The sequence below is a fragment of the Cebus imitator genome, unplaced genomic scaffold (genome assembly GCF_001604975.1).
Source record: "Cebus imitator isolate Cc_AM_T3 unplaced genomic scaffold, Cebus_imitator-1.0 Scaffold500, whole genome shotgun sequence".
In the NCBI taxonomy this organism is placed as follows: domain Eukaryota; kingdom Metazoa; phylum Chordata; class Mammalia; order Primates; family Cebidae; genus Cebus; species Cebus imitator.
Genome location: NW_016107815.1, coordinates 626,825 through 652,108, shown reverse-complemented (window position 1 = coordinate 652,108; position 25,284 = coordinate 626,825). Strand labels below are relative to the sequence as shown.

At 42.8% G+C, this 25,284-nt stretch overlaps 1 protein-coding gene across 2 annotated transcripts; it reads right to left on the bottom strand.

The window, feature by feature from the left end:
- Positions 1–2,222: 2,222 nt before the first annotated feature.
- On the bottom strand, positions 2,223–23,934 carry TECTB (tectorin beta). 2 transcript variants are annotated; one of them, XM_037733214.1, is made up of 11 exons: positions 23,822–23,934; positions 23,508–23,670; positions 22,582–22,772; positions 21,104–21,246; positions 20,926–20,998; positions 13,716–13,819; positions 13,496–13,579; positions 9,038–9,200; positions 7,742–7,814; positions 5,227–5,259; positions 2,223–3,983 (listed from the first exon to the last, which is right to left on the bottom strand). In XM_037733214.1, exons 2-11 carry the CDS (start codon positions 23,581–23,583, stop codon positions 3,934–3,936), a joined length of 990 nt encoding a protein of 329 aa, XP_037589142.1. In that variant the 5' UTR covers positions 23,584–23,670; positions 23,822–23,934; the 3' UTR covers positions 2,223–3,933. The 2 variants fall into 2 exon arrangements, with proteins under 2 accessions (XP_037589142.1, XP_017369256.1); XM_017513767.2 differs by lacking the exon at positions 23,822–23,934 and having other exon boundaries at positions 23,508–23,805.
- Positions 23,935–25,284: the final 1,350 nt, after the last annotated feature.

Sequence of the window (25,284 nt, the reverse complement as noted above, 5' to 3'; positions counted from 1 at the left end):
GTATGGCCTAATTTCTTTCCTACTCACTGAGCAAAAACTCCTGCAGTCAAGGCCTGAATTTTAAGTAGAATTTCTCAGTCATTTGTGAAAAGTTTAATTTTTAAAAAGTTCCAGTAGACAAAGATGAACCCATCCATTCTGGCTATGATGGTTTTCCCTTCTACATAATGAATAGGATTCCATGTTGTTTTATTGAGCGAATCTTTTAATAGATTTACTGAACCACTAATTCATTTATAGTACTTCTTTCTTCATCTCTTGTAACACCTCACATCCAGATATCTTTCGTGTGGTTGCTACTGAATCTGGCAGAGCCATTTGAATGAAATAATGTGTTTGAGACCTTTTCCTGTTGAACTTCCCATGGTCGAAGGAGCGAAAACAAATGAGACCAGGAATCGCTTCTTTCTTGCTAAGCCTCTGAGCTGCCTTTATGGAGATAATTTTGAGAACTGTATGGGAAATAAACTACTTTTTGGTTTATTGAAGGCTTTTGACACAAATTATATAAAAGGTTTGGTGGAATTCTTGCCTTTCTTTAGGAAGAGGGACACAAAAGCACTTCTGCTCCCAAATAAGCCAGTCTTCATTGAGCTCCCAAGCATTTTCAGTAGCAGTATTTTCTTCTGCCTAGAGGGGGATGACTGAATTCTACATCTGCCACAGGACCTGTTTTCTATATGAAAATTCTGTTTTCATTGTGGTAGGCTTTGCTCCTCCCCAGAGGCCTTCAGCACTGAGGACCAAAGGCTTTAGACTGATGCGTAGAAGGAGAGGAGGTAGAAGGAATTTGTGAAGAGGAGAGGAAAGCTTTCTCCTGCTACTTTTGCATGGAGATAGTAGGTCAAATTTATCTTCTCATTCCCCATAACTTCTTTTCTTGTTTGAGATAATGGCTCTGGATCCCAAACACCTTGTTCAACCATGAAGGGAAACAAGGCCACCTCTACTATGAGGCCTCCTAGAGAGCTGGGATAGTCCCCATCCAGCCATCCAACCATCCGTCCATCCATCCATCCATCCATCCATCCATCCATTCTTCCATCCACCCATTCATCTATTCATATGAACATTTCTTTAATCCAAGGAGTGCATTTATTAAGCGCTTCCTCTGTGCCACTCTGGGGTACACAAGAGAATATGAACTTTCCCTTGATCTTTAGCTTGCAGTCTAGTCAGGGAGAAGAAAGCATAAATATTAGCAAAGCAGTTTTAAGGACTAATAGAGCTATATACAAAAGAGTAGCAGTAACTAAGCAATCCATTACTGTGACATTAAAAGAACATTAGAAAATAATACACAGATGAAGGAATGGGGGCAGATAAGGCAGTTGTCTATTATTATCCTGTCTTTGTATTGTGTGTGTGTGTGTGTGTGTGTGTGTGTGTGTGTGTCTGTTTTTCTTCCAGCCCTAGCCCACGTGCTTACATAAGTTATGTTCAACAGATTTATTTGTTCTGCCTTTCTCATTGAACATGAGATAACATAAATATTTGGCCTCTAGACACACATACATCCAAAAACATACACACACATGTGTGTGCATACACAGACACCCACGTGCACATACATGCACATATATACATATATATGCACACCCCCATATGTATACACACACACATACACACACACACATATATACATGGAGAGGGAGAGAGAGAGAGAGAGAGAGAGAGAAAGAGAGAGTGTGTGTGTCTTTATGGATCACAACTAAGAATTTTGATAAGAGCACTTTCCTAAATCTATATTCAGTACTTTTTCTATATCAACTAAGAATACCTAGGAAGGAATGACTTTTCTACTTTTTCTTAATGTTCCCATTATGTTTAGAACTAATGAAAATTTACAAGAGATTGTTCTGCGAGTACTTCCTCTTATTTTCTCAAAGGAGAAGTTATGAGACAAGAAGGGTAACCAAGCATCTTGAGGCTGTTAGACAAGTTGAAACACATCCAGTCGCTGTTGAGAGACATGAGGGCTTTATAGTCAGGGATGACCCAAGAGACCTTTTCCCCAAAATGTTAATCAAACAGAATGGCTTTACCTCCTTGCACCAGAAACCGAGTACTGGAGTTTTTCACATGTAAATGTAGGATAGAATTATTAAAAGTCTGTGGCATACATGCAAGTGTGAGAAGCTCAAGCTATAGAGAGCCCTGGGAGAATTGAGGAATTGGCTATCAACATGATGTATTAACACTTAAACTGTAGTCATAGGTTATTTATTTGAAGGCATTTTATTTATTCCACAGCACCAGGTAGAGGTACAATATCATAAAACACAATGATAAAATACAGCAAAACTAATACCACATTGGTTTATTCTGACAGCCAAGGATTTGAATATAGCTATGCATATGCTATTTATGAGTTTTCTACTAGAACCAATAAAATATATCTTCTGTTTTTTCCTGACTACAAAAACTCTAAATTTACAGAAAGAAGAGATTCTAAACTGGTTGGAACTCCAGCTTAGAGACCAAGTCTAGACTATATTGAGTCCTTTTACTGTAGCCTATTGCTAAACAAACATATACTTCATGTATCCGGAGATTTCATAACTAGTTTAATTTCTGAGTTCACTAAAACAAGTTGTAAGAGAATCATCAAACTGCAGATGGCAAAACTTCTCAAATATATTAAATTCTGAGAGACAAACCGATGTGCTGTTTTCAGCACATAAGCCCACTAAATTAACTCTTTACATAACTAAGAAAATAACTTAGAACTCTGCCTTTTCTTATCACAATCCAGCCCATTCTCTACCAGAATTGGTTCATTCAGTTTTTATTTTGTTGACAATGTAAATCATTTATATGGGCATATTTTTGATCACTGGGGTGGCCAGTTACCAATATGTGCTGCTGCATAGTTTCATTGGCTGTATTTGCATTTGCATTTCTGATTGTGTGTGGGCTTCATTCTAATTATCATAAGTGAAAGAGACAAAAACAGATATAAGCTTCCATGTTTAAGTAAAAGCTAAATGAGGTCAGACCGTTTCTTATAAATGAAAACTTTGTAGTAGAGCAAATAGAGAAAAAATAGCATTGAGCGTCACGAGGCATTTATTTGTAGGACTGGGTCACCATACTCATAGCACCTGTGTCATGGGAGTCACTTCATGGTCATGTTTCCAGCAGCAGTTTCACTGGGGCAACGCCACATTATTAGGTTAAATTAATGTGAGCTGTATTCTTCTTGTGGTTATTCTTTTTGCAAAGATTCCTATTTAATTTGTGATTTCCTTCTGACTTTAGAAGTATATATCAGCTGTAAAAACAAGGAGTTTATACCTATATTTTATTTCTATATTTAACAAACTGTATAATAGAAACACATGAGGTCAGTACTAGGGGCTTTCAAGAATCCATTTCCTTTATATCATTAGGTTTGAGCAAAGCTAATGTATTTCACCCTGATTCCCATGTCATCTCCCACGTCATCAGTCAAAAGGCTGGAACCCCCTGCCTGGGGGCTCAGCTCTGGTCCTTAGGTAGAATGATACTGCCTCAATGACAAAGCCCCTTTTAGGCAAAGTCAACTATTAATGTGCGTTCTGTATTTAGCATTAACTTTCTAGTTGCACCCTACATTCTCTTCAAAATGCTCAGCAGTACTTGGTTGGGTCTGCTAACCTTTTAAAGTTAAAATAGCTTTCAAAGGAATTCACTGCAGCCCTGACTTGAGTATGGAGAAAGGAGGCTCCTCCCCCAGCTTTAGAAGGACTGGGAGCTAAGGGCCACAGGAAGTGGCCTCAGTGTTTCTTAGGAAGAGAAAACCATCACTGAATCCACAGAAATGATTGGAACGCATATTTGGCAAAGTGCTATTCTCTGATCTTCTGCTTGTTCTTTTGGCAGCACAGGAAACATGTTTGTCATTCGCTGAGGATGTTTGCGGGTGGAGGAGCGGAGCTACCCGGCTAACTCCTATAACACAGCACAAATCCCCAACATCACGATGAGGTGGTGCAGAACAACTGTGGACCAGAAAGGGAGGGAGATGGCATTCAGAGACAGCTCTACAAGGGTAAAGCCAACTCAACAAAAGAGTTAATGCAACAAGAGTCAACTCAGGGGTCTTCATAAAATTCCGCACAGTTTAGACAAAGTCAATTTTGTTCATCCCTTGGGGATTCTGTAGCTCACGTTTATCAGCACAAAAAACCTGGCAGATAACCTAGGTCGTGAACCTCCAACAAATAGAAATAAGAACTTTGATAATACAGTGATGGTGCATTGCACTGTAGGGCTTTCACTGTAGAACTTAAAAAAGATGAGAATCTGGGATCGGAGTTTTAAAAGTTGATTTACACAATTTTCCTGTAATGATGAGAGCAAAATCTATGTCTGTGAGATTATTAATACATTGAACTGTCTTACCCCATTTCCTTGTGTAGTTGCTTCCTTCTCATCATTCAGGTGAGATCTTGGGTCTTAGCTGAAATGTTTCTTCCTCTAAGGGGATTCCCTGGCTACTCTCTGAATCACATCTCCGATGGTTCCCAATACTTTACATGTATTAAGGAGCCTTGTCTGTCTTGCTCATGGCAGTACCCACAAGACCACTTCCTGGTACAGTCAACATAATCATGGCTCACCCTGACTGGGTGTTTGCTGGGCATCGTTCAGTGCCCTTAGCTGAAATTAAATATCTATACATTGTATTTTGTTGACAATGTAAATCTGGATCACTGGGGTGGCCAGTTACCAAGATGTGCTACTGTGTAATTTCATTGGCTGGGTTTGCATTTGCAAACACATTTGCCATGTAGACAAGGGCAATCATTAGCCCAATTTCACAGAGGGAACTGGGGTATGGAGGGGTGAGTTCATTGGCCAAGGTCACTCAGGTAATGAGAGGCAGAACCATAATAAGAATTCAAATATTTGTTGAATGAACAGATCACTGAAAATCTTGTTCTCCAAATGTTAGAACCCAAGGGAAGCCATCTAGTGATGGCTTTACTGAGACTAGCAGAAGTGAGGTCCAGTTCTGCTTCGTCCAATTTACCTTCAGTTTCTCCCTCTCTTCTGAGTTCAGGGGCTGGTCAGAGGGAGACCTCTTGATAGCGCCCCCTCTGCCCCACTCAGGTGTGCTTTAAAGTATAATTTTCAATCCTTAAAAGTTTTGCTGGGGCCAAAGTTAGGCTTCATTTAAAACACTCTCTTCCTTTTAGCAGCAGAGTCCCACAAAATCTCAGAAGCGTCTCTTTTCCTTACCTGAGAAGCTATAGAGACTGGAAAATCCTCTGCCTGTAGTGAGTAAAGGGAGAGAATGGAGAAAGTTTAAGAAAAGATCACGGAAAGGAAACGTCTCAGAGTGATGTTTCTGAAACACAAAACCTGGTTGGGTGCGGTGGCTCACCCGACCACCAGCACTTTGGGAGGCCGAGCACTTTGTAATCCCAGCACTTTGGGAGGCCGAGGTGGGTGGATCACTTGAGGTTGGGAGTTTGAGACTAGCCTGGCCAACCTGGTGAAACCCTGTCTCTACCAAAAATACAAAATGAATGGGATGTTGTGGCACGTGCCTGTAATCCCAGCTAATTGGTAGGCTGAGTCAAGAGACTTGTTTGAAGCTGAGATCACCCCGTTGTACTCCAACCTGGGTGACAGACTGAAACTCTGTCTCAATCAATCAATCAAAACACAAAACCTAGCCATAATCCTCCCCTGATTAAACCATCAGGTGCCCCACTGCCTTTCAGACAGCTTATACTGGGAGTTTACAAAATTTCATCTCACAATACTTTCTCTCCAAGACAGGGGTTGGTAAGCTTTCTGGAAAGAACCAGATAGTAAATATTGTCAGCTTTGCAGGTCATACCGTCTCTGCTGCCACCAATCCACCCTGTAGTTGCTGTGCGCAGCTGTAGACAATATCTACATGAATGACTGTTGCTGTGTTCTAATAAAACTTTCTTTAAAGGCACTGAAATTTGAATTTCATATACTTTTTTTTTTTGAGATGGAGTTTCATTCTTGTTGCCCAGGCTGGAGTATAGTGGTGCGATCTCAGCTCACTGCAACCTCCACCTCCCAGGTTCAAGCAATTCTCTGGCCTCAGCCTCCCCAGTAGCTGGGACTACAGGTGTGCACCACCACTCCTGGCTAACTTTTGTATTTTTAGTAGGTACGGGGTTTCACCGTGTTGGCCAGGCTGGTCTTGAACTCCTGACCTCAGGAGATCCACCTGCCTCGACCTCCCAAAGTTCTGGGATTAAAGGCGTGAGCCACTGCGCCTGACCCTGAATTTCATATAATTTTTATGTGTCATGAAATATTGTTTTGATTCTTTTCTTGAACCACATAAAAATGTGAAAACTGTTCTTATTTTGCAGGTCATAAAACCAGGAGTCACCAGGGCCTTGGCCCTTGGCCATAGCTTGGTGAGTGTCCTCTAAGATAGAGCCGCTCTAGCTCCCCGCCTTCCCACAGGGTTTGCTCACCCTTCATGTCACACTATCCTCCAGGTCTCACTTGGAAATTGTCAGCAGAGTTCTTCTGCAAGTCCTGCCCTAGGTTGAATCCCCTTGCTCTGTTCAGGATGAATATCCCTTATCCAAAATGCTTGGGACCAGGAGTTTTTCAGATTTCAGATTTTTTTTTCTTTTTTTGGAATCTTTGCATTATACTGGTTGAGCATCCCTAATGCAAAAACCTGGAATCTTAAATCTAAAATGCTACAATGAGCATTTCTTGTGAGTATGACCTTTGAGCATCATGTGGGTGCTCAGAAAGTTTCAGATTTTAGAGCATTCGGATTTTGGGTTTTCATATTAGTGATGATCAACTGTACTCCTGTGGCACCAGCCCACTGTCACCCCCCTTCACAGTAATTTTCCTTTCCCTTGGTGTCTAACATCTCTCTCCTTGCTATACAGTAAATCCCACGAGGACAGGGCCTGCGTGGCTCACATTTATTCCTAGTGCCCTGCCCAGGCCAGACAGTGCTGGATACTCAGTAAAGGTTTTTTGATTTGCACATGACATTCTCATGACATCTAATTTCCTTCCCTTCCTTCCTTCCTTCCTTCCTTCCTTCCTTCCTTCCTTCTTCCTTCCTCCCTCCTTCTCTCTCTTTCTCTCTTTCTCTTTTTCTTTCTTTCTTTCTCTCTCTCCTTCCTTCTTTCTTCTCTTCTTTTCTTTCTTTCAATGGAGTTTTGCTCTTGTTGCCCAGGCTGGAGTACAATGTGTGATCTTGGCTCACTGCAACCTCCACCTCTCAGGCTCCAGCGATTCTCCTGTCTTGGCCTCCCCAGTAGCTGGGATTACAGGCGTATCCCACCAAGCCAGGATAATTATATATTTTTAATAGAGACGGTGTTTCCCATGTTAGTCAGGCTGGTCTCGAACTCTTGACCTCAAGTAATCTGCCCACCTAGGCCTCCCAAAGTGCTGGGACTACAGGCTTGAGCCACCACACCCAGCCCCATGACATCTCATTTTCTATTATTATTGTTCACTGCAAGTTCTGTTTGGAAGCTCAGCACTTTCTCATTCCTTGTGGGTATTTGAATTTAGGGTGCAGTTAAAAATTAGAGTAAATAACAAACCTCAACTCCTTCATTTGGCTTGAGCTGTTCCCACCCCCGGCTGGAAGACTCCAGGAGCAGGTGAAGGTTGTGCCCACAGGCACAACTGGTTTGGCAATTCAGTGAAAATGCTCAAACCGGCTGTGCCTGTGGACACAGCCCAGAGTGAACTCAACTATTTGGGAAACAGAGACGCTTACTCCGCAGGGAGAGCTCCACCACCAGGACTCCCCCGGTCTGGTCTCGCAGGAGGCGCTGCCGTTTATCGCAGGTCTGATGACCCAGAGAGGCAGAGGAAGAGGAGCGGGGAATGTGGGATGACAAGTGAGCAAAGAGGAGAAAAGAGAAAGAAAAGAGATTTTAAAAAGGTCACAGATGGAATGGAGTCAAAATTCCACAACGAACAGATATTAGTTACCTTTAAAAAAAATAACCCAGAGACACACTGTTTATCCCTTCTCCAACTTGAATACAAAAAGAAAGGTTTACTTTGTTAACTCTTCAAGCCAGAGGGAATCCTGCTGGAAGAGGCCGTTGAGTGTGGAAGGGATAGACTTTGTTTCCTTTGATAAGGCTTTTACTTACTATCGCTCTCAGCACAGTAATTAGAGACGTGGACACTTGGAAATGTATTCTGGTTCGTTTTCTTTCTTTTTCAACATGTGGCATCAATACTCATCCTTTGATCAACTGTACAATGTCTCTCATCTCTTCTCCCTGGTTCCGCACTCTCTGTTTTTTTCCCCCTTTTTCTATTTGTGCTCATAAAGAACCATTTTCTGGCCAAATGAATCAGTAGTAATATGATGACCTTATTTTTGTTGGTTACTATGGGCTATGTAGGTAGCAGCCTCTTTGGAAACACTGAGTTCTCCAGTTGAAAGACACCAGAGAGGAGAACAGTTTGAGATTCGGCACATCTAAGTTTAAGATTTGGCTTGAGTGAGCATCAGCATGACTGATGACTTGTTAAAGCACAGCCTGCCAGGCCTTCCCCTCACACGGTCATATCAGCCATGGCCCAGTGTTGGGAATTTCTGCCGCAGTTCTCTGAAGTCACAGAGGTGAACCCTTAGGCTGTTCAGTCAAGACTAAAAACACCCACCTTTTGAGTTATGTTCACAGCCTGTCCCTGCCACTTAGACCTTGAATTTCCCTTGCTCTTTTCACTTCTTCAAAGTGTTTCCATGTTTGTGATCACTTTCATTTACCTACGCTGCTCTTTGATAAGCGAAGGGACATCATTACTTACTACACTCTGCTTAAGGATGAGAAAAGCAGGTCCCAGCAGGTTAGATGACACGTGTGTAGGCAGGGCGGTTCGGACCTGGAATGTCTTTCCCAACAAGCATCGGCCCTTATACCCACTGCCATCTCCTCCAGATGCCCTCAGCACGCAGCTGCACTGGTCTGGTTAATTTCCCCACTCAAACTACAGCTCCTCCAATACCCCGGCCCTTTGAGTAACATCGTCCTTCTGGAGAGAGGCAGCTCACCACCGGGCAGGAGAGTTTCTCGCTGTCGCAGATGAACGTCTCACAGTGTAACCACACCTTGGAGAGTTTGGGGATGTTCTGGAACCGGAAAGCATTAAATTGGAAGGTTGCCCTGTGATCTTTCCCATTCTCATGCACGAGGACGGTTTCATCCGTGGGGCAGCTGAGGCAGATGGGGAAAGAAGAGTGAGCTGTCACCTCCTTGAACTCCAGTAAGAACCGCTGAGCAATTTACATACAAGGCTCCCCGAGGTTGCTATAACCTCCCCAGGCATTTGGATTAGCAGCACCTCACTTGATTCTCACAACTGTGAGGTCAGGTTGAAGAGCTAGGAGATGGGTATGATTGTCCCCTTTCTACAGACAAGGTACAGTGGGAGGGGAGCAACTTGTAAGGAGTCACACTTTTAGTAAGTTACAGCTCTGTCCGAGAGAAAGACAATCCCTGGGAGAGAAAGCCCTCCGAGGACTGGGATATGTCCAGCCCTTGAGGGACATGCAAGGTAGGGGCAATGGCACCTAGAGCAGCATTGCCAATGTTGCCACAGCTGCCTAAGCTCAAGTCACACCCAACACATTTCTGTGTGTGTATTGTGAGGTTTTGCCATTCAAAATTTGTATTTATGGTATATTATTTAAATTATGTATATCTACAGAGTTACCTTTGTAAAAACATGGCCACACTTCTAATATAAGCGCAGAAAAAAGTTGACTAAAGGATACCATCTCAATGTTAACACTGGCTGATACAAAGTGGCAAAATTATGGGCATTTTTGTTTTTTTTCTTTGTATTTTTATGTTTTTTTCCAAATTCTCTATAATGAGAATATAATATTTGTATACAATTCCAAAGTCTCAAAGATAATAATTCAGTTAAAAAAAATGACACTGGGCCAGGTGCGGTGGCTCATGTCTGTAATCTCAGCACTTTGGGAGGCAGAGGCAGACGGATCATGAGGTCAGGAGTTTGAGACTAGCCTGACCAACATGGTGAAACCCTGTCTCTACTAAAAACACAAAAATTAGTTGGGCATGGTGACATGTGCCTGTAATCCCAGTTACTCAAGAGACGGAGGCAGGAGAGTTGCTTGAACCCTGGAGGCAGAGGTTGCAGGAGGAGAGATCACACCACTGCACTCCAGCCCGGTCGACAGAGTGAGACTCCATTTCAAAAAGAAAAAAAGACACAGATGGTCATTTATCTAAGCTAGTGGTTCTCACTTGGGGGTCCACTTTGTTCCCCAGGGGACATTTGGCACTGGTCATCCAGACTGGGGAAAGTGTACTGGCCTCTAGTGAGTGGGCAGAGACTGGGGCTGTTGCTAAACATCCTACAGTGCACAGGACGGCCCCCACAGTGAAGAATGGTCCCATCCCAAATGTCAAGGTGCTAACATTGAGAAACACTGGTTTCAGCAAACGTACTTTTTCATTGAACAAAGACTGATGACCTCAGTGCCATTCCTTGAACTAGGTGTTAGAAGCAGACACAGTGATTCTTGGGACTGTACAGAGAGAACCACACTATTGTAGGGGTTTGTTATCTGCAGGTAACAAGGTGTATCAGGGTCTGTCCCTCTGTGGGAAAAGGTCTATGTATCAAAAGCTTCAGACCCCTGAACAGCACCACAGCAGGCCCCAGATTAATGCTACTCTGAGGCATCTCCCCTCCTGTATTGTAAACTTGGCACACGTGCCAGCGAGTGATCCAGTTACCCCAGGGAACCTCCATGATGTTCTCTACCCCACCCCCCATTCCCTTAGAAACAGACAGAGGGGAGCTCAGCTAAAGGTAGGAGCTAAGAAAGTCAAGTGTGGGAGTGAGAGAGGGAAGTGAGGGAAGGCTGTGCCTTTGTATCTGGAGAAGGGGTCAGAGCCGGTTCTGTGGGTGGTGGGTTCTGAACAGTGATGAAACTGGCATTTTCCAAGTTGTGAAACAAGACTCCTGTAGGATCATTTGGTCAATAAACTTGAGATCCTTGTATAAACTTCAGATGGGAGTTCTCAAAATAGCTCTTTGCAGCCAGAGTGCCTCAGGCCTAGTGTCAGCCAGTGGAAAATAATGTAAGCAGAGCTTTGTCAGGGGGTGGGGAGGAGGCAAAACATGGGCAGGTCTAGATGCCTTGGCACTGCTGCTTCCTGGCACCAGCTGCAGCACCCCCACTTCAGTAGCAGCTGCCTCTAGATGGTGGAAGCCCACAGGAGGCTCTTATGCCCCCTCTGCATGAGCCTCCTTTCCCACGTGGGATTGCTCTTTGAGATAAGAATGCTGCTTTAGGGGCATCCACGTGCACAGGGAAATTCCTGATGATATATCTCCTGTCACCTCTCCTGTCATCTCTCCTGGCACTTTTGTAAGCTGGGTTTTCCAGAGAATCCCAGTGTGTGCAAACATTATCTGGAGATTGTGGAAGTGGACTTTTCCATTCTCCCCTTTGGCACTGATCTTTGTGCATGTATCTCCAACCTTGAGGTGCCATGTCAACGAGGAAGAATATAGAAATGTATCAGGATGTCTTACATCTGGCTGTGTTGAAATGCAGATTCCCTGGGTTTCCCCAGAGTCCTTCTGACCTGGCAGGTTTACAGTGCACCTACATATGTAATAGGCAGTCTAGGAAGTTTGCGTGTACACTGGAGCTTGAGGAAATTGTGCAGACCACCCAAAGCCACAGGCATCCCTTTTTTGGCCATGTTGCACATCTGCTGGATGGGAACAACAGCACCAGAACTCCCTGCAGGGAGATGATGCCAGGGGCGGCAGAAGCCTTTGTCTGGTGTGACCATTGCCTAAGAGAGGTTCCCAGTGCCAGATAGCAATTTCAGGTCCCCATAGGCCAATAAGTTATTTCAGAATTCCTGAAGTCATTTGATTGCACCATTGCTAACAGAGGCTAAATGAAGTGAATCATTCAATGGCAGATGTGAAGTCAACACCCAGATTAAGCTGCCATCTCTGCAGGTGGCTTTGCAGGGGTGAGTAGGTGTGCCTCGGCCAGCCTGTCCTGTGCAGGTCACTCAGGAGGTAACACGGACTGAGTCTGAATCCCATATCTTCTCCTTACTAGCTCCATATCTTAAGCAAGTTTCTGGACCTGTCTGTGCCTCAGTTTCCTCATCTATAAAATAATGATTATTATACTATCTATGTTATAGAGGGTTTAATGACATTTAAATAAATGAATATTTGTAAAACACCTATCTAGAACAATGTTTGGTATATTGTACGAGCTGTATAAGTGTTTGTTAAATAAAAATAAAGGTCCGGAGTAGCTCCACTTTTGTTATCTAATTATCTTTATCCTTGGGATTAATTTTTCCTTGGCCTGATGGGTTCTGAGGATAACACAGGCTCATTGGTCTGTTAGGTACTTTGTTTAGAGAACGATCTCTTGTTTGTTTACTGCTAATTATGTGGATGATGTCCATGTCTCTTATCTAACTCTACCTCTCCACTGATTTCCAAAGGTACAATTCTAAGTACTTCTGGACAATCATCATTTGAAGCTTAACAAGTCCGTAAATAAACTCAGCTAGGATCCATATTTCCTTATCCAAAAGCCTCCTTCTCCAACGGCCGAATACAAACACTCTTCGTCAGCTTCGTAGTCCACAGATTTAAGAACACAAAGCCATCTTTGTTCCCTATTCCCCAGATTTCTTGTGCTGTCCATTCCTCTACCTCCTGTCTGATTTGTTCCTAAATTTTCTCATCTCTCTAGAAGCTTTTCTCTCCTTTTTATTACCTTTTTCCATTCGCTTGGCACAATAGCAGTTCACGTCTTATCACCCTTGCACAAAGCTGCCAGGGCCTCTGATCCGGTCTTTCTACCTTCCATGCATGTTTCTAAATCATCCTGTGTGTGACTTCCAGAATTACCTTTCTACGGTGTGCTTCTAGTACTACTTCAGTGCTTTGCTCCAAATTTTAAAAGCTCCTGGTTATCACTTAATTAGTAACAAAAACAATGATCTTATTTTAAATGATTGGACTATCTAGCAGGTACCGTCTGTTAAGCTTTTGATATGGATTATTTAATTTAGTCATCATTACGATGGTTCTATTGTCAGACTAACTGGATTTGAATTCAGCCTGCTCACTTCCTCTTACACACATACACACATGCACACACACACACATTTACTATGAGACCTTACCCTCTCGTGGGCCTCAGTATCCTCATTTGTGAAATGGGGATGATAGTAACACTACCTTCCTTGTCGTAAGGTTTAAAGGAGTTAATATAGGGTAAAACTCTCAGAATGGTATTTGGTTCCTAGAATGCACTATGTAATGTTTCTTAGTATTAGTCCTTTGCCTGGAACCACAGAGGATGTCACTGATGTAACCCCAGCAGGCTTCACCTCTTTCTCCCAAGCTTTCCCAAGTCAGGGCAAAGTAGCCTGCTAAATGCCCAGCTACACTGCTTAGCCCTGTCTCTAGATAGTGTACCTACCCCTTGTTGATCAGCTGCCACTGCAAGGGATACATGAAGTCAGCAGAGGGGGTGGCCCAGCAGCTGTTCAAGACCACTTTAAACCTGGAAATAAAACAAACTGGCATCACTTTGAAACAGGATCTTATGCCTAGAAACGTCTGATGATTAAGAAGTGTGTTGGCAAGTCTTTTTTTTTTCTTTGCATTTAAACATACAAACATGGAGGAAATGTACTTACCTAATGCTTAACCCTTTGGCTTCTACTCCTGCAAACAGATCTGAACCGATTTCGGATGTCTCCAGGACAAAGGGAGCTTCTTTCTTGGTGGAGAACTTGGCATTCTTTGGAAGGAAATTGACACTGGGCATTATGACCTCTCAGATTGAGCAGCTGGGTCTGCCAGGAGCAGATGAATTGGGATGGGGATGAGAATCAACCCAAAGACATAAGCACATGAGGCCACAGAGTGATCCTCCAGGACCAGAGAAACTCTATCTCTTAGGATTCTATGCCATCTTAGAAGGGTTGAGGACATCATACAATCACATCGTATTCTAGATTTGCTCATCATGATGAGACACACACTGTATGTCTCATTTACTCCAGTGAGATTTGACTAATTAAAAACAAGTGAAATTCAGAGATACTGAGGCACTGTGTGATACGGAATCACCCAAGGACACAGGATCTGAGCACATACAACACCCCCCTCTGCCCTTGCTCATCTGACTTTTTGCCTGAGCAGATTTCAGCATGGGTTGGGAAGTATAGGATTTGATTCTCAGTACAATCATCAGCAACAATAACAATCACAGCCACAATGTATTGATCAACTGCTGTGTGTTGGGCACTGTTCTATGTACTAGGGTGGTCTCTATGTCAGGATATTGTTAGTGAACAAAGCAAAGATATCTGTCTCCAATGATCTGGCATTCTAATGGGGAGACAGACAATAAGTGAGGAAACAGTATAGTATGTTATCATAGACCACAGGACATTATCTAGAAAAGCTATAAAACATGGAGAGCAGGATAAGGAAGATCAGGAGTGTGAGGAAGAGCAGGTTACAGTTTTAAATGCAGTGGTTGGGGAGGCCTCACTGAGGATGTGACATTTGAGCAAGCTTTGGAGAAAGTGAGGAAGGGGTCCATGCAGCCACCCACGGAAGAATGCTTGAGTTAGGACAAAGGCCCTGGGGTTGGAGTGTGGCTGTCAGCACAGCAAGGAGGCCAATGTGGGTGGAGCAGGTAAGTGAGGCAGGAGGGTGGAGAGTGGGGAGCGAGGTGGGGATGAAGTTAGAGAAGCTCTGGGGGCTGATCAAGAAGACTGGAGCCAGCCAGGCACTGTGGCTCACACTTGTAGTCCCAGCACTTTGGGAAGCCAAGGCAGGCAGATCACTTGAGGCCGCAAGTTCGAGATCAGCCTGGTCAATGTGGCGAAACCCCATCTCTATTAAAAATACAAAAATTAGCCAGCACGGTGGCAGGCACCTGTAGGTCCTGTAGTCCTAGCTACTCTGGAGGCTCAGGCAGGTAGATCTCTTGAACCCGGGAGGCGGAGTTTGCAGTGTGCCAAGATTGGGCCATTGTACTCCATCCAGCCTAGGTGACAGAGTCAGACTCTGTCTTAAAACAAAACAAAACAAAAATAAACAAAACAACAAAAACAGCAACAACAACAAAAACTCGGAAAAAGTAAACACTGTGTCTTACACTCTGAGTGCAGTGGGGCAATAAGGATTCAACACCACGATTTGAGCACAGGAACAGCAGGTTCTGATCACTGGCCTGGCACGTGTGATGTTTGCCTGCCGTTCTCATCAAGACATTCTGGGTGTGCTGTTAGAAGTAACAGCAGTGTTTCTGTCTGACTTATGCAAACGAGGCTGATTTATTTCTCCATTCTCTGAGTCTTGAGTTTATTCAACTCTAGTAACAATCTTGAACTGCTCTCTGGATTAGCTTCCAGAGACGAAAGCGTTACCATGGAAGGGCAAAAATCCTGGGCTCCCACTGCTAACTTGGGACACACTATAGGCAAGTCAGCCTTTCAGACCTCAGTTTCTTCCTGTGCGAAATGAACACAACCTTTGCGACTTTATGTCACAGAAAAGTAAAGCTTAGACCACGTTACTCTTTGAAAGATTGAGTTTCATAGAGCTACAGATTTGCAGAACCGCAATAGGTAGACAGCAGCAGGAGGAAGGGATTTCAGCAAGGATGTCTAGTGAAAATGGACTTTATGGTATTCCACAGTGCATATGTACCACATTTTCTTTATCCAGCTTATCACTGATGGGCATTTGAGTTGATTCCATGGCTTTGCTACTGTGAATAGTGTTGCAATGAATATATGCATGCATGTGTCTTTGTGTAATAGAATAATTTATATTCTTTGGGTATATACCCAGTAATTTGTTGGGTGAAATGGTCTTTCTGGTCCTTTGCAAAGACATGGATGGAGCTGGAAGTCATTATCCTCAGCAAACTAACGCAGGAACAGAAAACCAAACTCTACATGTTCTCACTTATAAGTGGGAGCTGAACAATGAGAACACATGGACACAGGGAGGGGAACATCATACACTGTGGCCTGTTGGTGGATGGTGTTGAGGGAGGGAGAGCATTAGGAAAAATAGCTGATGCATGCTGGGCTTAATACCTAGATGTTGGGTTGCTATGTGCAGCAAACCACCATAACACACATTTACCCATGTAACAAACCTGCACATCCTGCACATGTACCCCAGAACTTAAAATAAAAATAACAAATCAACATAAAATAAAATAAAACGGACTTTACCCCTCAAATGTCAAACACACAGGGACTTTGCTGAGAGGACTCAGAATCTGTTTCATTTCCCAGCACCTCTGACATTATGTTACTGACGGGAAGCCCAGCAAGGGTTCCCTGATTCAGTCACCCAGAAGTCAGTTATTTCCTCCCATTTGCCACCTCCTGCACCATTTAAATGGCTACAATAATTGGGTAATAATGTTCTTAATCGTAAGGGATCTACTGGCTTAATATGCAGGTTGAAGTGGCAGATTTACAGTGGTTTTTTAATGTTCCTTATTATTTTCTGAGATTTGTCATATTTCAAGAGGCCATTTTCAAATATGGGAACTCATCTGGGGACCCTGATGTAGTCCCCAAATGTGTCAGAGGTATTACTCCCAACTCTTTCTGCCAGGGACCAGCCAGAAGAATGTGAGAATATTGGAATAATACCTCTCCTCGTGGAAGAACCTGCCTGGTTCTGTTACAAAGTGAAGAACAGAGCTTGCATCATTAATTCGATTTCTGAAACAGAACACTTCATGACCGGGTTCTCTATATTCTCACCCAACAACTCAGGCAATGCTTGGAATAATTTTTACCTTATTTCCTCTATAAAGTGAAAATTAGAAACCTATTCCAGATCTAGTAACCCCCCTTTTTCCATAGGAGATACGTTTCAAGATCCCCAGTGGATGCCTGAAACTGCAGATGGTACCAAACCCTATATATAATCCTAAGATTATTTCATTTAATCCTACAACAAACCTATAGGGTAAGCACTACTTTTTGTTGTTGTTGTTGATCTGATAACATTGATGGCTATGGAGTGACGAATGGACAGGTGGTGTCTATAGTGTGGATATTCTAGACAAAGGGATGATTTACATTTCAGGAGGAACAGAGCCAATGGTGCAAGATTTCATCACGCTACTCAGAATAGGTGTGCAATTTAAAACTTATGAATTGTTTATTTCTAGAATTTTCCATTTAATATTTTTAGACCACAGTTTACCACAGGTAACTGAAACCATGGAAAGCAAAACTGTGGGTAAGAAGGGACTACTTTACCAAAAGTTTGAGTCACAACTAGCTGGTGTCCCAAGTTAAGGATGAATACACCTGGCCTAACAATAGTTCATGTGGAAAAATCCCAGAGTTGCTTTTGCTTATAAGCTCCATGTGAGATAGTGGTAGAAAAAAACCCCCAAACTGCCCTAAAGTTATTTTCCTAGGACACATTCCTAGGGTCTTCCAGAACTTAGAAGGTCACCTCTGAACCATCCTGGCCTGCACAGGTCTGACAAAGTCTAGAATATAACATTTCAACTCTGGGCTTTATTTATTATAGGGGCATGGAGCAACTGGAACATATTCAGAGACTAGTGACTAGAGTGGTGAATGAACCACCAACAGTGACACAATGTTTAGCTTGGAGAAGGTGGAGATATTTGAAGGACTGTCAGCCTCCTAATTATATGGTATTATTTCAGAAGACAAAGCTAGGACACATGGGCGAGAGTTCAGGGTGTCAGATATGATAGCTGATCTAAAACGAGAAGGCCCAAGTATCACTGTCTTTGGAAGAGGTGGGGAAGCCACCCCACAGCAATCTTTTTCTCTTTTTTTTTTTTTTTTGTTGAGTCGGAGTTTCGCTCTTGTTACCCAGGCTGGAGGGCAATGGCGCAATCTCGGCTCACCGCAACCTCCGCCTCCTGGGTTCAGGCAATTCTCCTGCCTCAGCCTCCTGAGTAGCTGGGATTACAGGCACGCACCACCATGCCCAGCTAATTTTTTGTATTTTTAGTAGAGAGGGGGTTTCACCATTTTGACCAGGATGGTCTCGATCTCTTGACCTCGTGATCCACCCGCCTCGGCCTCCCAAAGTGCTGGGATTACAGGCGTGAGCCACCGCACCCAGCCCCCACAGCAATCTTACAGAAGGATTTTGGGCTTTGGGTGGAAAGTCAAGGTTTGCCACTTTCGAGGTTTGTTCTGACTCTTGGGAGTCTATGATTTTGGCCTCTAAGGCTTGCATTTTTTTTTCCCATATTAAGCTTTTTCGTTTCTCTCTCTCTAACTAAGAGTAATGGTCAGTACTGTTTTGATGGAATGAAAGTCAATATAACCCCACACTGACATCAATGTTCAGCCTTGTAAAGGTGACAATGCCAGAAGTCCTCAGAGTTTCCACTTTAAATAGGGCCAAAGTCTACAATGACGAGAATGGCTACTTTCTTGGGCACTTAACTTGTGCCAGGTACTGTGCTAAGTGCTTCTTAAAGATTATTTCATTTAATCCTATAACAAACCTTTGGGGTAAGTGCTATTAGTATTCCCGTTTAACAAATGCAAAGATAGAAGCCCAGAGAGGTTAACTGACTTGCCCCAAATCACACAACTAGTAAATGATAAAACAAGGCTTCAAACTAGTGGTCTGCTGAGAAGACCCATTTCCTAACTACAGCACTAGGATATTTCTGTAAGCCCACTACCTTCCTTTATTTTGCATTGGGGGTCAAAATAACTTTTCACTAGGAATACCAACCATGGGATATTGTCCAGAGTGAGTGGGAGGGGCATGGAGAGAAAAGAAAGAGGAAGCCTGCTGAGTAGAACTGGTGCTTTTAGAGCCCAGCATTTGAAGCTCTCAGAATCCTAAGCAATTAGCAGTGCATGGATTCCATTGTGTTATCTAGGGCACAGCTCTCTTTCTGGTAATTTGATGGAAATATATGCAGGGAGCAGTTGCTTCAGAAACACATAAGAATGCTCTCAAAGCGGAAGAGGAGAGGAGAAAAAAATACCAACCACATGGGTCAGGCATAGGGAACTGGGCCCATGGTGGGAATATTAATCAGTACCAACGTGTCAGGACAGCAGAGTCCCCTCTTTGCTGAGGTCCATTTGTCCTGGAAGGATCTTGGTGGGCCTCAGGGGAGGCTTGACCCTTACTTCTATATTTGTTGAAGGGAATGTCCTGTTATCTGTCTATCCAATGCAGAGGATGGCCTGGATGATGCTGAGGACATGTCTCTTAATTTTTTTTTTTTTTTTAAAGAAAAGAAGCTCCTTCCAGTTCTAAGATTTGATGTTTTGTTTATGCCTCAAGCTCAGCTCTACATGGCTGATGGTGGGTGATGATTTTTGACAATCCTGATGTCTCGGTGTTGCCAGCTACTGTAAAACCTTTATGGGATCATATCTATAATTTTATCTGGTTAAAATAACAATTATCCACTTCCAGACAGGGACTCAATAGCAAAGGCAGCCTGTCATCAGGGAGTCTCCTGAGACTGTTGTCAGTGCGTGGAAGCCTATTTTCCTCTCTGGAGGGCTTTCATCAGTGACTAGTGGTTTCTTCACCTTTTCATCACCCTGGTGGCCCATGCTGTATTTATCCCCCTGATTATGGGTCAAGGGCTTTATGGATTCCTTTTCTCAGTAGTTAACCACCAGTGGTGTGTGGCTAGGGGCAGATTTTGTGGGATCTTGAAATTTCTACAATCTGGAGAGCCCTCTTTAATGAGAAGAATCAACTCTTTGAATACAGAATTGGACACAAGGCCTTGAAAGGGCCTTGAAATGAGTTTCATTCCCTTCGCGGTAAGTAAAATGGCCATATCTAGGATATCTGTGTTCAAGACCGGCCACTGCTCTTAACTACATGTGGGCTCTCAGTCTAATCCCTTCCTCCCTCTGGGCTTCTGGTCCTCATCTGTAAAATGGACTAGGTTATTCTAGGATCCCTTTCAGCTCTCACCTTCTGAGTTCAGCAGGCCTAATAGCTTCCAGGCCCCAGGTTAAGCAAGTTTAAAGAGTTCAAAGTTAATGGAGTTACAGGTCGCACAATTTTTCTCCTTTGAGAAGTGAACAGGTTGGACATGATGTCCTTCCAAGGAAGTCCTCTGGCTCTAATGTTCTATGCAAAGGTTTGTTTTTCTGCCCACATCTTCTTTTAGCCTGCTGGGACACTGTCTCTGTGTGCATGTGTCCTCAATGGAAGCTGCAGGTTTGATGAAACAAAGCACCCCTTCTAGAGAGGAGGGCAGCTGGGCAAATGGCCATTGCATATTTAGCTTCTCTGGAGCACTTTATTTTGAGGGAGACCAAAGTGTGCCTTTAACTTCTATGTCAACATAGGCAGCCTGCCCAAATTAGGCAAGGAGGAAACACTAATTGAAAGGCTTCAGAGACCAAAGAATTAGGGAGTGAAGGCCAACCCCAATCCTTCTCTTTAGCCCTGTCCTAATCAGGAAGCTCAATACCTTGTGCCAAATATTTTAAGGGCTAGATCTTAAATACAAACCTCTGGAGTGGGTTGTAGTGAAAACTAAGCTTGTTACGAGTCAGATATTGGCTATTGTCTGTTGGCCTTCCCTCAATTTTCCCACCTATAAAATGGGAAGATTGGTCTTATATCTTTGTGGAAGGTCAGTCTTATATCTTCTATCTTATGCCTTTCAGCTCTTCTATCCAGTCTATGAATCTGACTTTCTGTGATACTTTGTTTTTAAAGAGGTTCAAAGCTAAACTGAAGCTTATGTTTCAACTTGAATTTAAGAATGGGGCTCTGCACAGAGCGTGGGGAAAAATGAATCCCGAGGAAGCATCCCATCATCTCCTAGAAAGGCCACAGGGAAGTCATGGGAACCTGGAGACTACTTACAGTGTAGAAGTTGAGAGACAATTGGCTTTCAAATGTGCCCATGCTCCCGTTCTTCACGTGAACAGTGGCCACTCTGAAAAGGGGAGAGAATTTTGCATAAGGACTGAAACATGCTGATTGATAGGGACTGCAGCACACACACAAGGCAGCCAGCCCTCCATGCTGCACAACAACTTACCTCTGGTCAAAGGCAGCCTGGTTCACCAAGTAGGTGGAGTGGTAGGTGCAGGAGAAGGAGTAGTTGACAGGCTGGTTTTTCACAATCACTGTACTGTCATTGGAAACGATGTGACTGTAGAAGTGGTAGATAGGTGGCTTGTACTGGACAAAGAAAGGAGACAGTGAGGATGAATCTGTGTCCTCGTGATGGGAATGAACGTTCTGGAAAAAGTGGAGGAAGACGGCTCAGAAACAAGTCTAATGGGGAGACATGAATGTCTTCCACTGACAGTGGCATCCACTCTTCTTGTTTGTGAGTGAGCTGATAATTTTGTAAAGGGCTCCTTAGTTTATTCAACTAAGAATGTTTAAAAATAATCTAGGTTGATATTGCATGCTTAAAAATCTCTATGTGCCCACTGGGCTTCTGACCAAAAAGAACTGGCTCGAGAATCTTTATTTCCCAAGATCGAGTTGGTCATCCATTTCTCCTGTCCAAGTATCCTAAATAAATGCTTCACCCATCTCCAGTTTCTAGAATGTTCCCTTCCGGTTCTTTGCTCTTTCCTTCTTCTGACTATAAGTGTGATTTCTGAAACTCTTTCCTCTGATTTATTGGGCTCTAAAATCACAGAATATTAGAGCTAGAGGGGATCTTGAACATCTACTTGAGAAGTGATCCACCTGAGACCATACAGATGATTTCTAGATCACTAGGATATACTCAGAGACATGATGTCTTGTTAATCATGCTCATGACTCTTCCCAAGAAATCACTGAAGTGTTGTGAAGTCTTTAGAAAGAGGAGCTGTTCCTGGAAGCTCTTTGCTCTCGTCCTCTGAGATGGATAGATGCACAGCCTCTGGCAGGTAGGGTAGTAGGAATTCTAGACCTTGGTGGGAGGGCACCTAGCCTCCTTTCATGATTCCATCCCTACAGGCACTGCAGTCCTGAATGAGTGACTTTATTGGAAAGTCTGATTTCTCATCTGTCGTATGATACTTGGTAAGAGGATGCCTGTTTCCTAATAATTATCTTATGATACCCTACCTTGGGCATTGCACAAGACCGAGTTAGAAGTTGCGTTACACATTGGTCACTCCCTAAACTGCCCTTCCAAATGCTCTTTATCATCTCTTTGAAGTCTCAGGCAGAGAATGGCTCGTCTATCCACTCATCCAACCCAGGAAGGATGGCAGCTTGTGAGCACAGGCTTAGAACTTGAAGGTGGGAAGTACTTTGTTCTATGAGAAGGTAGCTTCACTGGCTTTGGCAACAAATTAGAAGGATAAGGATCAAGCCAAAAGAGTTATCTAAACTAGGCAGAAGAGAAGATTTTAAATAGCACAAACACTCCAGAGTATTTGGGAATCAGGATTAACCTTTAAAAGGGAACTGGTAAATTCTGAATACTTCCAAGGACGGATGGCAAACATCTCATTCTTGGGTCTAGTTGCCTTACCTTAAACAACTCTGCACTGTGTGGCATGGTCTTACCTCAGACTGGGTTCCGCAATAGGACTTGTTTTTAGGTGATAAATCTGGGATCACAAATTGGTAGTAACCTCCTTCATGGACCCCATTGTAGCACAAGCCTCCGAGAGCCAGCTGATGAACTTCCCATCCATAGGGACACTCGGGGATTTTGGTGATGATGGTTTTGGGATAACAAAACACAAGAATGACATCTGGACAGAGTACACATACAGTTTAAAATTAGTTATGGTAATCACATTAATGTCTACTATAGAACAGTGGATTCTAGCCATACTTGAACATGCAAAAGCAGTTGGTGAAAAACACCTTCCCTGGTATTCTTCAGCACCTGTGATGAAAGTTTTCCCCAAACTTCAGTCATTGAAGAGCCACTCCTACAGTTTTTGCTGCATCTATTTAATGACTACACTGCATTTAACATGGAATTAAAATTAGCCCATTTGAAAATTTATTTTAAGGAATATATTTGTGAAACCACTGATCGGATGTATAAGAGATATATAAATACATATTAAAATCTCCATAAAATAAGCACATAACTTAAACATTTTAAATGTCAATTTCATGTATAATATTGTGAAATACTGATTTAGGGCACAGGATAGAAATTCAGTAGTCAAATGGAAAAAAAAAGGGGAGATATTTTATATATATATATATATATAAATGGGACGGGGGAGAGAGCGAGTAAGTCAGAGAGTGAAATTGAGCAAGGATTCTCTAATTAAAAAAAAAGTCCAAGTTTATCCAATACATTTTTGCTCCCTTTGGGAAAAGTCTGATTGGCATTGGGGGAACTCAAGTACTTTTCTACTTGGCTAAATCATTGTATTGTTACAACAAGTTAAGCATAGAGTGCTGAGCATTGTAAAAGGAAACCTCAGAAACTTTCCTTCCCAGGAAAATGGACTGTGCCGAGGGCATACCTGCTTTATTTGGAGTGCACGATTTCGCAGAGGCTTCTGCAAAGATGGCCAGCAGGACAAAGGCCTTCATCACCATTGCTTCTCAGAGCCTGGTCTTTGCCAGGTGTCCAGACCAAGCTGGCCAAATGTTTATGGTCCTTCCAGAGCCTGAGCCTCGATCATTCTAAGTCAGAAACATGAATGAAAGGTTAAAATCAAGGGAAGAACAAAGCAGCACACACAGTCCTGGGGACATTTTCAAGGAAGATCAACGATGTTGTGTCGTTTCTAATTGTTTCCTCTTAGCGCTGAGAGGTGAACAGTGGGGCTCATACCGTTGGCAGCGTCAGTGACACCTGGAGTTGTTTATGTTCCCGACTGTTTCATGCTCTCCGGACTGCGGAGGCTGCCTGCTGGATGCTCCCCAGATCTGCTGCACCAGTCCCAGTTTGACTTTATATAGCCCTAGAATGTAAAAGAAACCGGCTCCAGATAAGTCACAATGAGCATGCATTATCCACTGTGTGGGGGAATAAAAGGCGGGGCTTGCACAGTAATCCGATGGGAAGCTCGGTTACTTGAGTCTAATTTCTTTTGCTTTACAGAGTTGGAAAAACTTTTTTTTAACCGTTTCAACCAAGATTGAAATGAAAGTTGATTCCTCCCCCCTTTTTACACAAAATAACTCTGATTGGAGGCAAACTATTTCTGCGCAGTTCCAGGTGATGACTTTAATTCTTTTGTCTAGCTTTCTTATTTTGTATGTAGGTGAACTAAACTTTGAACTTAAGAAAACTCAAGTTTAACATTGTTGCACCTGATAACTAAATACATATATGCTATTTGTGTGAGTGTAAACATTTTAAAGGATTTTTTCCCTCCAATTAAAAAACATAAATGCTAGTGTCTTGAGCTTCATCCTGAAGAATAACTTTTAATTGTACACCCTTGAGCTGTCTAAAGCTTTATTAGTATCCCAGAACAACGACATTGAAGAAGAACCTTAGAAATCTTCTCTTATAATTCAATCCTTAGTCACCTGGCAAGATCCAACTGAAAACAACAGATAACATGCGACTCCCATGAAGGTTCCAGATATATTATTGATAATGCTTATAATTTAATGTTTCAAAACATTGGGAGGTGTCTTATAAGCAATATGTGTATAATACGGTAAAGTTTCCTTTTTACCTCAAAACCTATTGTTAAATTGATGGGATGGTTATAATGATGGTGTCAAAGAATGAAGGAAATAGCCATGTGGCAAGCCATTAAAAATTTCTGTGACTCAATTTCCTTCTCTGTAAAATGGTGGCTGTGGTTCTGGGCTGAACTTACAGAGTAGGGGGCAATGACGTGAAGGTTCTTGTAAACTGCAGATTACATGAAAAGTCAACTAACATTTTCTGGTAACATGTATGTGTCCCATGAGTTACTTTTCCTTTCCTTAGATGCACCACAAAGTGACTCATTGTAGATTTATGATTCATGTAACAGGAGGCAGATCTATACTGTATAACATATATGAAAAATATTTTATGGATGATGAACAAATGGGCTGAAAGAGAGAAGAGAAATAATATATTAAAAGAAGTTTTTTAAACTGTAGGACCAAGTTTATTGTGGCCTGGAAACAATGGCATATTTCTACTGTTCTCCACAGTTCATTCCTGAGCAGAAAAAAGACAGTTGATTAGCTAGGTGTGGTGGTATGTGCTTGCAGTCCCAGCTACTTGGGAGGCTGAGGGAGCCAAGACTGCACCACTGCTCTGCAGCCTGGGTGACAGAGTGAGACCCT

Coding starts and splice junctions, on each gene's coding strand:
- TECTB (XM_037733214.1), bottom strand. CDS start 23,583: ATGGTGATGAAGGCCTTTGTCCTGCTGGCCATCTTTGCAGAAGCCTCT. Junction 13,580..13,715: donor GCCAAAGGGTTAAGCATTAG/GTAAGTACATTT, acceptor TTTTATTTCCAG/GTTTAAAGTGGTCTTGAACA. Junction 9,201..13,495: donor TGGCAGCTGATCAACAAGGG/GTAGGTACACTA, acceptor CATCTGCCTCAG/CTGCCCCACGGATGAAACCG.